This window comes from Apis dorsata, unplaced genomic scaffold (assembly GCF_000469605.1).
Source record: "Apis dorsata unplaced genomic scaffold, Apis dorsata 1.3 scaffold_37, whole genome shotgun sequence".
NCBI lineage: Eukaryota > Metazoa > Arthropoda > Insecta > Hymenoptera > Apidae > Apis > Apis dorsata.
The window spans coordinates 1071614-1084668 of NW_006263339.1; the positions used below are offsets into that span (position 1 = coordinate 1071614).

Genomic DNA, 13055 nt, shown 5'->3' on the forward strand with positions numbered 1-13055 from the left:
ATATATATATATATATTTATATAGATTTACGTAAATAGAGATATATATATTATATATATAATAAATGTATATAATATATACCATGTATACATAATGAATGTATAATTTCTCGGTTGTACAGATCTGAGCGTTATCTTCAAAATGTTCTATTTTATATATAATTATTACATTGCATTCAATGTAAGCGATATCTTCCAATGCCGGCATTGCATCATCGCGTTAACAAAACATTTGTAACATTATGAGCTACCATCATTTGTAAAAGTGAAAATGAAAAGGTTGTGAAGTCCGAGTGTCGGCATCCTTAGAAGGATTCGTCAGCTTCATGAATTTATTTGTAATATGGAGAAGAATATGAGGTTGTGCTAATGAAGATTAATAAATTGTATTGAGAAAGCTTTAATAAACATGTGTAAAATTGGGTTTCATTTGATGAGTTTTCATTGTCGTTAAATAAGTGAAAGATTTTATTTCATTAAATATAATATTATGAATATAATATGTAATATATGTTATATATGATAATATTGTGTTACTATAGTAACCACATACCAACAAATATCTGGACTTCAAGGTTTGATTAAGCATGCGATCGAATTTGTATGAAATGAAATGTGAAATATATGAAATATATTCACACATTTTTTAATGTCAAATATATAGATTTATATAGATTTTATATAAAATTGTGAACGTTTTTACATATATATTTATACATAAATTAAAATAATAAATAAACATATAATGAGATTTAAAATTTCTGCACAAAATCGTAATGGTCACAAGCGTTTAGTAACTTGTGTTGCATGGAATTCAACAGAAGAAATTTATTCTTGCGGGTATGATTTAATATTTATAAAATAAAAATCTAAATAATTATATAAAATTATCATATTTTTCTCTTTATTTACAGAGAAGATCATTTATTAATATCATGGCATTTGGAAGGTGGAATTGCACATTCCAATATTATTACAGAATTTCCTGATGATTTTTATCCGACCGATATGCAATGGCATCCGCGACCAAATTATGCAGTGTTAATTACAAAAAAACAATCATTGGATATTCTCTTAATTACTACAGCTGATGGTATTTGTAGTTTTGTTTTTTCAATATTAAGAGTTCTCAGAAACTTTATAATTATATTATTTTATATATTTTTTTATTATTAGTTTTTATCTTAATATTCTTTTTATAGGAAAATTTCATTTAATTAATAAAAATGGACGTATAGAAAAAAGTGTAGATGCTCATAAAGGAGCAACAACAGTAGGTAGATGGAGCAATGATGGCTCTGCTCTTTTGACTGGTAGTTAAAACACTTTATAAAGACATATGATTCAAATGATTATAATTCAGTTAATTTGTTATTATAATTTTAGCTGGAGAGGATGGTTTGATAAAAGTATGGTCACGTAGTGGCATGCTTCGTTCTATTATAGTTAAAGGAATGTTTTCCATATTATCTGCTGCTTGGAATTTAGATTGTACAACAGTATTATATTCTCAAGGAGCTCACTTAACTTTTCAATCACTTAATTCTAATTCTAAACCTCGAAAGGTTAGACAATCTTACAAGTACATAATATTTTATTTTATATTTTAATTATAGAATAATGTTTAAAAGAAAATTGTATTTTATTAGTTATTAGCACACGATGGTCTAATTTTGGTTTTATGTTGGAATCACACTCATGGATTAATCATTTCTGGTGGGGAAGATTGTAAATATAAGGTACAACATAAACTTATAATATAAAATTTAATTATAATAAATAACAGAATCAATGAGAAATTAAATTTTTTTTCAAGGTATGGGATTCTAATGGTACTCAATTATTTTCAAGTAATGTAGAGGATCATCCTATTACAGCACTAAGTTGGAGTTATTCTGGAGATTATTTTGCTGTTGGATTATTTAATACAATCAAACTTTGTGATAAAACAGGAGTTAGTTCAAATTATATATAAATTTTAATATTTAATTATTGTATGAGTTCTTTTTTATTGATATTATTGATATTATATATATATTTTTAGTGGTCTCATTCATTAGAAAAAATTAATTCTGGAAGCATATATAGTATTGCTTGGTCAAGTGATAGTACTCAAGTAGCTATGGCTTGCAGTAATGGAAATGTATTAACAGGTCATATAATAGACAGGTATAAAAGATATAAAATTAAATTATTGTTTTAAATAATTATATTTATACTTAATATCAATGATATTAAGTATAGAATTTATACACTTAATATCAATGAAAAATAGGAGATTGGAGTGGAATAATTATGAAGCCACATTGATTAAAAGAAAAGTGATTGAAATCAGAGATGTGGGTAATGAAACACGAGAAGAATTAGAGATATCAGATCGTGTAGTTCAGCTGGAATTTGGTTTTGATTATTTAGTTGTAATTACACCAGCACAATGTCATGTTTATTCGGTAGTAAACTGGAATACTCCTGCCATATTTGTTTTGAAAAATACTAGTGTATCAGCAATACTTCTTGCAGAAAAGTAAATATTTTATTTTACACAGAACACAAATTTTAGAAGAAATAATATTTAAAATATATTATTTTGTATAGGCATTTTTTATTGATTGAATGGAATTCTGTATCATTATATAGTTATCAAGGTCGTTTATTAGGAACTCCAAAATGGAAAGGAATGACACAGGAACGACTTTATTCCCCTTGTATATCAGTATGTTCCGATACTTTAGTTATACGATCGCAAAGTAACGAAAAACGTATGATTAAATAAATACTTCAATCAATACAAAAACATTGTAACATAAAAAAATTGATATTAAAAGTTATTTTTTAGTACTTCATGTATTGGAAATGGCTTACAATAAACCTATAACAGAAAGCCAGACTTATACACATCTTCAAAATATTACAAGAGTTGCATTAAATCACATTGGCGGTGTAATAGATCGACAAGTAGCACTAATCGATATAAATAAAGATTTATTTCTTGTCTCTATAAGAACCACTGGTTTTGGTAGAGTATGTAAAATAGGTATGCAATTTTAAAAAAGTATTTGTATTTAATATATAATTTCAGCAATATTCTATAATTTTTCATCTTTTTAGCTGCTATGGCACAAGATATTGCATGGGCTACTGATGCAAATGTTTTAGCGGCGATGTTGGATGCAACATTATCTGTATGGTTGTGTCCTAATTGTGTACATTATAGTGATCGTAAAATTATACGAAAGACAAGAATCGATAAAGAAAGCAGGTTTTATTCTTTTATCTCTATTATATAAAATATATTTTATTATTCTTTTTTTAATAATGATATATAAATAGTTTATTTATTTATTTATTATTAATTTTTTTATTTATATTTTTAGTGAATTTGGTAAACAACCAAGTATAGCAAATGTTTATAATGGGATAGTAATGATACGACGTGGTGATGGAGCATTAGTAGCTTCTTCCTTTTATACATTTTTTATTAGTCTTTATCAACATATTTTAAACAAGAAATGGAAAGAAGCGTTATCGCTTTGTCGAATCGCTCAGGTAATTAATATCTCTTCTTCCTTTTTTTATAGTAGATTAAAATTTTTTTAAAATATAAAAATTATTAATAGAATGAAATATTATGGACTTGTATGGCCGTTATAGCAACTGATAATAAAGAATTAAACGCTGCAGAAGAAGCATATGCAGCAATTTCTCGATATGATAAAGTTGATTATATTCAGTATATAAAGGTAATAATTTCATTCTTCTAATTTCTATTTGTCTAATAAATTAATAATTTAAGTTTTTCGAAATTAGAGTTTACCAAATAAAACAGAAAGACTAGCAGAAATGGCACTTTTATCAGGAGATTTGTTAACTGCAGAAGGTATACTTTTGCAAAATGGATTAATAGAGGAAGCTATACGAATTAATATCGAAATATACAATTGGAATAGGTACTTTCTTTAATATATAAACAAAATTTTTAATAAATAATATTGTTTTTTTTTTAATTTATCAATTATTAATTTAGAGCATTAGAATTGGCAATCAGACATAAAAAGCAATTGGATGAAGTATTAAACACAAGAAAAAAATATCTTCAAATAATTAATAAAAAAGAAACAAATCAAAGTTTTCTTGCATATATGGCAAATGTTGCAAAGACACAAGTAAATTGAATACTCTTATTTTATCACTTTGTTTCAAATGTTTTGCACATAATTTTGTTTTTTTTTACTAACTAGTGAGACCAAAACTATTTTCACCAGGAGATTATCGAGGACATTTCATTTAAACGAGATGAAGAATTATTAGAAATAGAAACACAAAAAAACGAAATATTTGATCAAGAAATACATATATGAAAGCGTAACGGTATTTTCATTTATACAAATTACTTATTAAAATATGTAAAAATAAATTACAATGAACCTGTGTTTTAAAATATCTTGATTAAATAAAATTTTTAATTACTATAATAGAAACATTTTATAAAATGTCAAGATGAAATGTTTAATGAATTGTTTATGGAGGTAATATATAAATATTTTACAATTAATGTTATTTATATTTAAATATTCTATTAAATTAGTTTTTATACTTACTTATATTTAATATGTGTTATAAAATTAAAAGTTTTAAAAACATAGAAATAATAAAAATAATCAAAGTAGTGAATATAAATAATAAGATAAGTTTTCGCGAATGCCATGTAGTTTCTTTTGTTACAGATCTGTATCGCGTTGCTAAAGCGGACTGAAAAAAAAATATATATCTTTTTTCAAATTAATATTTAACTATTATATTTTTATTCTATTATATTTACTTTGTCTTACCCATCCTCCGTTAGCTTGGATCCATGCAGCAAGATCCTCTTCTAAAACATCTGTCATTCCTTGAATCAAAAAGATTTTTAAAGATTTTTAAATATCGCAAAATGTTTAATATTTCATAAATATTTATTTATACAATATTTTTAGCATTTTTAGTTAAATTGAAATACTTTTAAGGCCAAAATATCAAAAAAAAAAAAAAAAAATATAGAAATATGATTTTAATTTAATAAATAAAATAATTACCTCTCTGTATGGCAGGTAAATATTCAGGTTTTCCCTGACGTACACAATCCACGGCAATACCACCAGCAATTGCATAAAGAGCTACCACTTTACTCCAAGTCATCTCACCATTTCTGATCATCTCTCTAGAGACATCTACGATGGCCTCGCTAGCAGATTGTTCCGATGAGAAACTACTACATCCAATTTGTCGTGCAACACGATTGAATAAATTTGGATGCATTTTCTCGAGTTCAGCTCCAACTGATACTAATTCTGGATAAACTTCTCCCACAACCGCACCACCAGGAAGCAACATGGCACTTCTCATTCTTTTCAATCCAAGCTTTCGATGAAAGATTCCAGACCGTTTCAAACGATTTCGGATATATTGAGCACATAAGGAAGATCCCTGTATCATTAATTAAATAAATCATTACTTTCAATTTTTAATTTTATTTTCAATGTTAAACAAAAAAAATGTTTTAATTCTTAATAAAATTATTTAATTAATATTTAAGAAATTTATATTTCAGATAATGATATTATTACTTGAGACACTGTAAGCTCGATTGAAGCTGAAACTGTTCTCCATCGAATTGTATGAGAAATTTTTCTGGATACGACATCACTAACATTACTAAATCTTCTCCGCGCCGAATCAACTACATGAAAAGGTGAGACTTCTTGATTATTAGCAACTGGAAAAGCTGCCAAATTCGAATGAAGAGATAATGCGAGACTATTTCTGCGATAAGGTTGTCCTGTATTCCCAGAATTGTCCTCCAAGCCACGTAAAGATCCGACGAATCCAGACATTGAAGGATTTTCCGTGGAGAATTCCTGCCATTCAGGTTTTTCAGGTGGCTTGAAAAATTTTAATGATTGTTAAAAAATTTAACACTTTGTTTCTTAAAATGAGGAATAATTTTTTTTCATTTATGGAAAAAAATAGATAAACATTTAACTTACTAGAAATTCTGATTATTGATTTATGAATTCAATAGAAAGAATTTCGTATAAAATTAATTCATTTCATATCATTAATAGTTGCATTGCAAATTTTTGAAAAATTTATGAACATAAATAATATTATGAACATAAATAAGACAAGAATCGAAATAAAAAAGTAATTATGTTTAGCATAATTTTTTAAATAGAAAATTAATCGCAAATCTATTCTGATAATATTTCAATTTTATAAAAACTCTTTTAATTTTAAAAAGATTTTAAAAAGAGCTATTGATGAATATTTTCAATTCCTTTATTGTAATCTTAAAATATACAAATACACACTATCATGCATATTACGAAAAAAGAACGATGATAGATTCTTTTCTCCTTGTTACTACAAAAAGTTGTATATTCACACCAGACATCGTAATTATTATTCTGCAAGTATAGTTGATGTTATCTCACAGCCTTATTTAATGCAGCTATTTGATATGCTTCGCGGTACTTTGTATTCCGGCCCGGTAAGATACAATCTCATTGTATGTATATTACTCATTTTCATTCGATCATTTACCTTCTTAACGAGCAGAATTAGGCCCGGTATGTGTCATTTTTAAATTACTCCGCGTGATTCCTTGACTAAAATAAGATGTTAATTAAAATATTATATTTTAAAAATACAATATAACAAATCGTGAAATTAAGAAAAGAGTTAAATATTTCTTTAAAAAGTATAATATATTCAAATTAAAAAAAAAAAATAAAAAAAAAATTTATACTTTTTACTTTGAAATTAAATACTTTTTATATTTGTTTTAATAAAAAGAAGACTTGATGGAATATTAATGGAATTAATAAAAGCATATAGAATAAACATAAAAAATAATATAAAAACATTAGAAATATTTATCTCGATCGATTTTATATTTAAAAACAATATATTTTTGTAAACAAATTAATCTGTTTACTAGATTTGAAAATTAAAAACTGATGACCTTCAAGAAAATTTTAGTTATCAGTTATCAATGATGTCTAGTTAGTTGATTATCATTTGAGAGTTTATATAACTTTACTATTCTATCATTTGTATTCTAATATTTGTAAATAATAAAGAAGAATGTATTGGAGAATATATTTACAATTAAAAAGAATAAATATCCTATAAATAAATAAAAATATTGATTTATAGTTTGTATTATTATATAAGATCAAAGTACTAAATATTTTAGTAAACATAAGAAAAGAAATACAAATTGAAGTTTAAAATTAATTCAGAAAATGATAAAAAAACACATTAATTAAGAATTATTTAATGTTACAAAAATAAAATAAAAAGCATGATATAATAAATTACACATTTAATTTATATATACTTTATTATATTATATTACATTTTTATTAAGTATAAGATGTAAGTATATTAAGTATTGAACGATTATCAAGAGATAATTATAAGTGTTTATAATTATATATAAGAATTATTAAAAAAAAAATTTTTTATACGATTTAATTTCTGATAATCTTATTATAATCGATATTATTTTATAAATGTAATTAGTCAGATGGATACTAAGATTTAAAGAAACAAAAGTTATTTTAATAACTTTCATTTCATTGAAAAAAATTAAATTTAAAATTTAATTTAAAATTTAAAATTTAAAAATTATAAATTTGAAAAGGAAATATAAAAAAATTGATAAAATATCAGATTATAAGAAAAAATAGAAAAATTGGAAAATCAAAAAAAAAAAGCAGAACAAATTTTTGCCACTTAATCTTTTTTAAATTTAAGCATATTTCGTTGAAAAAATGAAGTGAAATATATTTCCTTCGCTTAACAGAAGTTCTTGATCTCTATCAAGCGTATCAAACTACAGGATATGGAAAGCATTAAATCTGTAAACATAAAGCGGAGAGTTGAATGAATTTACCATCGGCAATACCGCCTCCTTCTGCACCCCCAAATGAAAATCCATCTTCATTATGATTAACATGCAATCACCTCATTAGTCACTGTCATCTAACTCGTTCCATATACACATTATATGCGTAATATGTTACTGAATTATCGCTTATCAACGGTATAACTGGCCGGTTGATTATCGTTCGAGAAGTATGCGCGATGGCGTGTTAAATCGTTTGTTTTATCAATTTCCAAGGCTTATTTCCGTGCTACAATAATGCCTGATAATAAAGTCGTCATTTTTGCATTTTTTTAAATGATGAATAGTATTAATTTCTTATTAATATATCCTGCATAAAGTTATATAAAGGATGAATGATTTTTAATCTTTGATCAAAATAGAGAAGTAATTAATTTAAAAAATTACAAATCACATTTGTAATGAGATTTAAATTATTCTCGAAATACAATAAATTGATTTAAGAAAGAAAATCATAATTACTTATTATAATTACTTTTTCTAGATTATTATTCTAGATTACTTATTCTAGAATATTATAGTTATAATTACTTTTATAGTTTTATAGTTTTATAGTTACTTTAAGAACAAACTAAATTAAATTAACTGATAATTAGAACAATGAACTAAATTGTTTAGGAAAAGATAGCAATTAATTAAGTTTTAAAAAGATACTTGAACAAAAATGGAATACTTTGACATCGTTTCTACAGTTGCATTAATTATTTATTGCATGGATATGTTCGTAACAATATGATTAATTTTGTTTTTACTTAAAATATTGAAATTTTAATTTCAACCATTATTTTATAATTTATTCACATGTATAATATAATATAATAAATGTGTTGAAACTTTAAGATGTATTGAAACGTGACCGTTGATAATATTTAATAATATATTTTAAATATTTGTATGTAAATGATATTTATTAGTTCATTTCCTATATATTTATAATATTATTGACAATATTGATTATAATCTATATATCTACACATATATAAATATATATCATTTAATATATAATCTATATCTACAATTTTAAAAAATTTATTATAATTTGTTATTAATATATACAATCAAAAACACATAAAATTAATTATAAATTAATTATAATTAATAAATTTTTAATACAATGTAATTAAACAAAAAACTAAATATAAAAGAACTTTCTTAGTTTTAACTAAAAACATCATCACATTTTACAACATTGAAAAATCGAGCTTATAATCAACAAAATTGTATAGGCAAGTGTTAGATAATTATATACCGTAAAAAAACATTTATCGCGTGTCTTGTTTGAAAAGTTTTGCATAGAAACGTGCAGATGGCATGAACGTGATCAAAATTATGAAACATTCAAGAGAAATGTTGTTATATTACTTAAATTTACTTAAAATTAGATTTTGTTCAAATTTTTTTTGTTATTTTTAAAAATATATAAATATTTGTGATTTTCTATCACGTATGTTATTGCAGTTTAAACTTTCATAAATAATATAATAATAAAATAATTTTTTATTATATATATTTTATATAAAAAAAATATTTAAATTTTGAAATTAGATTGATATTTAAAGAATAAGAATTTTGAAATTAGATAGATATTTAAATTTTGAAGATTTTAGATTGTGAAAAAATGATCAAAAATATTGAAATGAATATTAAAATATCCATGAAGTATAATTTTTTTTTAGTTTAGAATATTTAACTAGTATAAAATTTTTTTTAAATTTATTATTATTAAAATTTGAGCTATTTCACAAATACATTATTATTAAAATTATTATAGAACAATTGCATATTCTCTATTGAATCAGTAATTAACTTTGTTAATACATTGAAAGAAATATAAATCATATAATCTTAATATCTAATATCTTATAATTTAATTATAGTTATACTTGTATTGCTTTAATTATTTTAAACATTTTATTCGAAAATCTATTTTAATAAATAAACTTTGTGCACAATAAGTATCGGAATTTAATTGAAAATAAATTGTCTTTAATCGATAAATCAACGAGAGCGTGTAACAATTAAACCGCTAAGAGCCAATAAATTTTCTCGTGCAGTTAAAGTCAACATAAACGTAAGAACATTGAGAAAGAATATAAATCACGTTTTGAGAAAGCGAATCGATCAAGTAAGTGATTCTTTATTCCGAGAAAGTGCTTACTTCGAGTGCCAGTATCGAACGTATCGAATTCTTCGAATCATCAATCGTGGCCTTTTGCGAACATAGTTCGTATTTGAGGCACGTACACTGATATAACTCACTAAATACAAATGTCAGGTATTAAGAAAAAAGAAAAATTTAATAAATAAATTAATTAATTTTCGAATAAATTTTTTAATGATATTAATAAAGATTTTAATAAAGAAATACAACTTTTATATGAAGATTTAAAAAATTGAAAATTTTCCCGCTTTCTTTTTATTCTTTTTATCTTATTGTCAATTATGCGATATCTTATGCACATGCGCACAAATTGTTTCCTAGTAGTTTATCAAGTAAGTGATTCAAATTAATAATTATCTGCATATTTTAACATGTTTTTATGACAACAAGAATAATTTATTAAACAAAACAAAAAAAAATAAATATAAAATTAAAATGTACTTGAGCATTAGATGTACATATTTAAAATCATATATATTATATATGTAAAAGAGCCAATGTAACATATATATAAAATAACATAATTTATGATTATTATTATATTAATTATATATAATTAATTTTATATTGAAATAATGAAATAGAATTAACTAAAAAATCTAAAGAAATATCAATTTTAAATTGTAATATTAATAAAAGACATTTTATTAGATATTTTCTTTTTTTAAATTATTGATATCTTGTTAATAGTTGCTATATCGTTTCTTTACATATATTTACATATTTTATTGCTTTGTCGATTAGACTTGCCGATAAATTTCAAAGATGACGTAAGGAAGAAGAAAAAAAAAGAAATATAAAATTGAAAGGGCGACGCATAACTAACAGTACGAAAATAGGTCGAGACAACATAAAAGATGCGGGCTACATATTCTTCAGGTAACGGCTATACCCCCCACCTTTTAGAAATTTTCCCAAAAAATGAAACAAATTTTGTCATACAAAAATTACTTTCTTTATTATCACTTGCAATGATTAACAAATGATGATTTAAAAATTTTTTTAATATAAAAAAAATAAAACAGAGTATTTATAACATTTGATATGATATGAATATTTGAATAATCTAAACAATCACAGTTAAAATACAAAATATCATTTTCGATAAGGAAAAGTTATTTCTTAATAGGAAAAATATTATTAAATTATCATTACAACTAACAAAATTTTATTTATCTATTTTTATTGACAATTAATTATTTGCATGTGTTTCAACAAGAAGCTATATTATTACCTTGAATATTAACGAAGTACGGAGAGTTATCGTTTTTTTCTTTGATGATCGCACAATTGTATTTCATGTGTGAAATTGGTTCCACACACTTTGTGGAAATTTGTACGTTCAATCACTTTGTTATACACTACATTAAAAGTTTCTACAACGAACGATTCATTTCTGTTAGAACACAGTGATTTTATATTAATTAGATTATTTTTATAGTTAAAAAAAAGAAAAGAAAAATAAAGATTATAGTTATCGAAAGATGCGAGAACACGATGCGACACATCGAAATTGTAGGGAACACAGCGCAAACAATACTGGTGACTTTCAATTACATATGATACAACTTGAAAGTGTTATATGAACGCCGTGCGAATGTTATCCCTACTTGCATCGTTGTACAACGGTTGAGTCACTATATAAAAAATATTTCATAAAGAAACATATTTTAAAAAATTTAAAAAATTGAAATTAATTTTTTATTCATAAATATGTATATGTATAAATAGAATTATTCTGAAATATTTCATAATATTTTTTCAATTTGTTTTTTTTAAAATAACTTAATATAATAAAGTTGATTCATTGATTTATTATATAAATTCATTAGAATGTTATTGAATATATATGAAATATATGAATAAAAATATAATAGATTTCAGATGAAAATAATTGTATAAATTTGATAGTTTAATCATACATATAAAAATAATATTATCAATCATATTAAAAAGAATTTAAATATTATATTTATAACTAAAATCAAAAAGTTTTATGACCATAATAATACATGAAAAATATATGAACACGTAATATTAAATATGAAATGTAAAAAATCTTAATACAATTATAATTTAATGATCAATTAATATAATCTTTAAATAAATATAAATATTTAAAGATGAAATTTTTTAAAAATATTTTTTTATGATTAAAATTAAAAATTTATATAATGATATTGATATTGATATAATGATAATGATCATTAAATTTTCATCATATATATTAATTTTAAATAATTAATAATTAATAATAGTATTGATTATTTTTAATTCAATTTTATATCTGTTGAAAATGGTCACTAAAAATGTAAGGGATTCTGATGATAACATTTTATATATTTCTTTTAAATATTACTTAAATTACTATAAATTTTGCAAAATGTAATTGATCATTAAAAAAGTTATATTTGATTGTCTAAATTTTGAAAATTTTGTTAAATTATCATTAATATTGTTAAAATGTATAATCCAAAATTATTGATTGTTTTTATATGAATTTAAATAAAAATTATTTTCATTTATTTCTTATCTATAGCATTTTAAAGGATTTTGGGATATCTTCTCTTTAAATAGATTTTACATTATAATTTAGTTTTACATGTTGGTTTTTTGGGATCACATGCAATATATTTGTATAATAAAGAATGTCACATGAAATATCCTTCTTAAAATAGAAGGAATAAATGGGATGATAAATTCGTATAACAATATTCTATTCACAACGGTGATATGATAAAGTAGCATCGAGAGGCAACAATTTTCTTCGGAAATAGTACAACTTACATTATATATATATATATATGTATAGTATAACAACACTGCGGAAAGCTTGAAAACACTCCATTCAGTTACATTTATTTTCCTTTTCTCATCATTTATAGGCATATTTATATTTATATATATATGTATGTATGTACGTATATACGTAAAATATGTATATATA

The 13055-nt window shown here is 23.1% G+C and overlaps 2 protein-coding genes across 6 annotated transcripts; one reads left to right on the forward strand and one right to left on the reverse strand.

The window, feature by feature from the left end:
• The first annotated feature begins 630 nt into the window (after positions 1–630).
• Positions 631–4423, forward strand: LOC102670560 (intraflagellar transport protein 80 homolog). 4 transcript variants are annotated; one of them, XM_006608489.2, is made up of 16 exons: positions 631–839; positions 914–1092; positions 1202–1312; positions 1386–1564; positions 1649–1738; positions 1816–1953; positions 2044–2168; positions 2275–2523; positions 2595–2758; positions 2836–3033; positions 3108–3258; positions 3374–3545; positions 3617–3739; positions 3807–3946; positions 4024–4162; positions 4262–4423. In XM_006608489.2, the coding sequence occupies exons 1-16, from the start codon at positions 745–747 to the stop codon at positions 4355–4357; spliced, it is 2349 nt and encodes a 782-aa protein (XP_006608552.1). In that variant the 5' UTR covers positions 631–744; the 3' UTR covers positions 4358–4423. The 4 variants fall into 4 exon arrangements, with proteins under 4 accessions (XP_006608552.1, XP_006608553.1, XP_031368720.1 ...); XM_006608490.2 differs by having other exon boundaries at positions 4238–4318; XM_031512860.1 differs by having other exon boundaries at positions 4024–4318.
• Positions 4424–4445: 22 nt separating this feature from the next.
• On the reverse strand, positions 4446–8250 carry LOC102681791 (bcl-2-related ovarian killer protein homolog A-like). 2 transcript variants are annotated; one of them, XM_031512875.1, is made up of 5 exons: positions 7936–8244; positions 5603–5914; positions 5072–5462; positions 4829–4887; positions 4446–4748 (listed from the first exon to the last, which is right to left on the reverse strand). In XM_031512875.1, exons 1-5 carry the CDS (start codon positions 7996–7998, stop codon positions 4614–4616), a joined length of 960 nt encoding a protein of 319 aa, XP_031368735.1. In that variant the 5' UTR covers positions 7999–8244; the 3' UTR covers positions 4446–4613. The 2 variants fall into 2 exon arrangements, with proteins under 2 accessions (XP_031368735.1, XP_031368731.1); XM_031512871.1 differs by having other exon boundaries at positions 4581–4748; positions 4819–4887; positions 7936–8250.
• Between the last annotated feature and the right edge of the window lie 4805 nt (positions 8251–13055).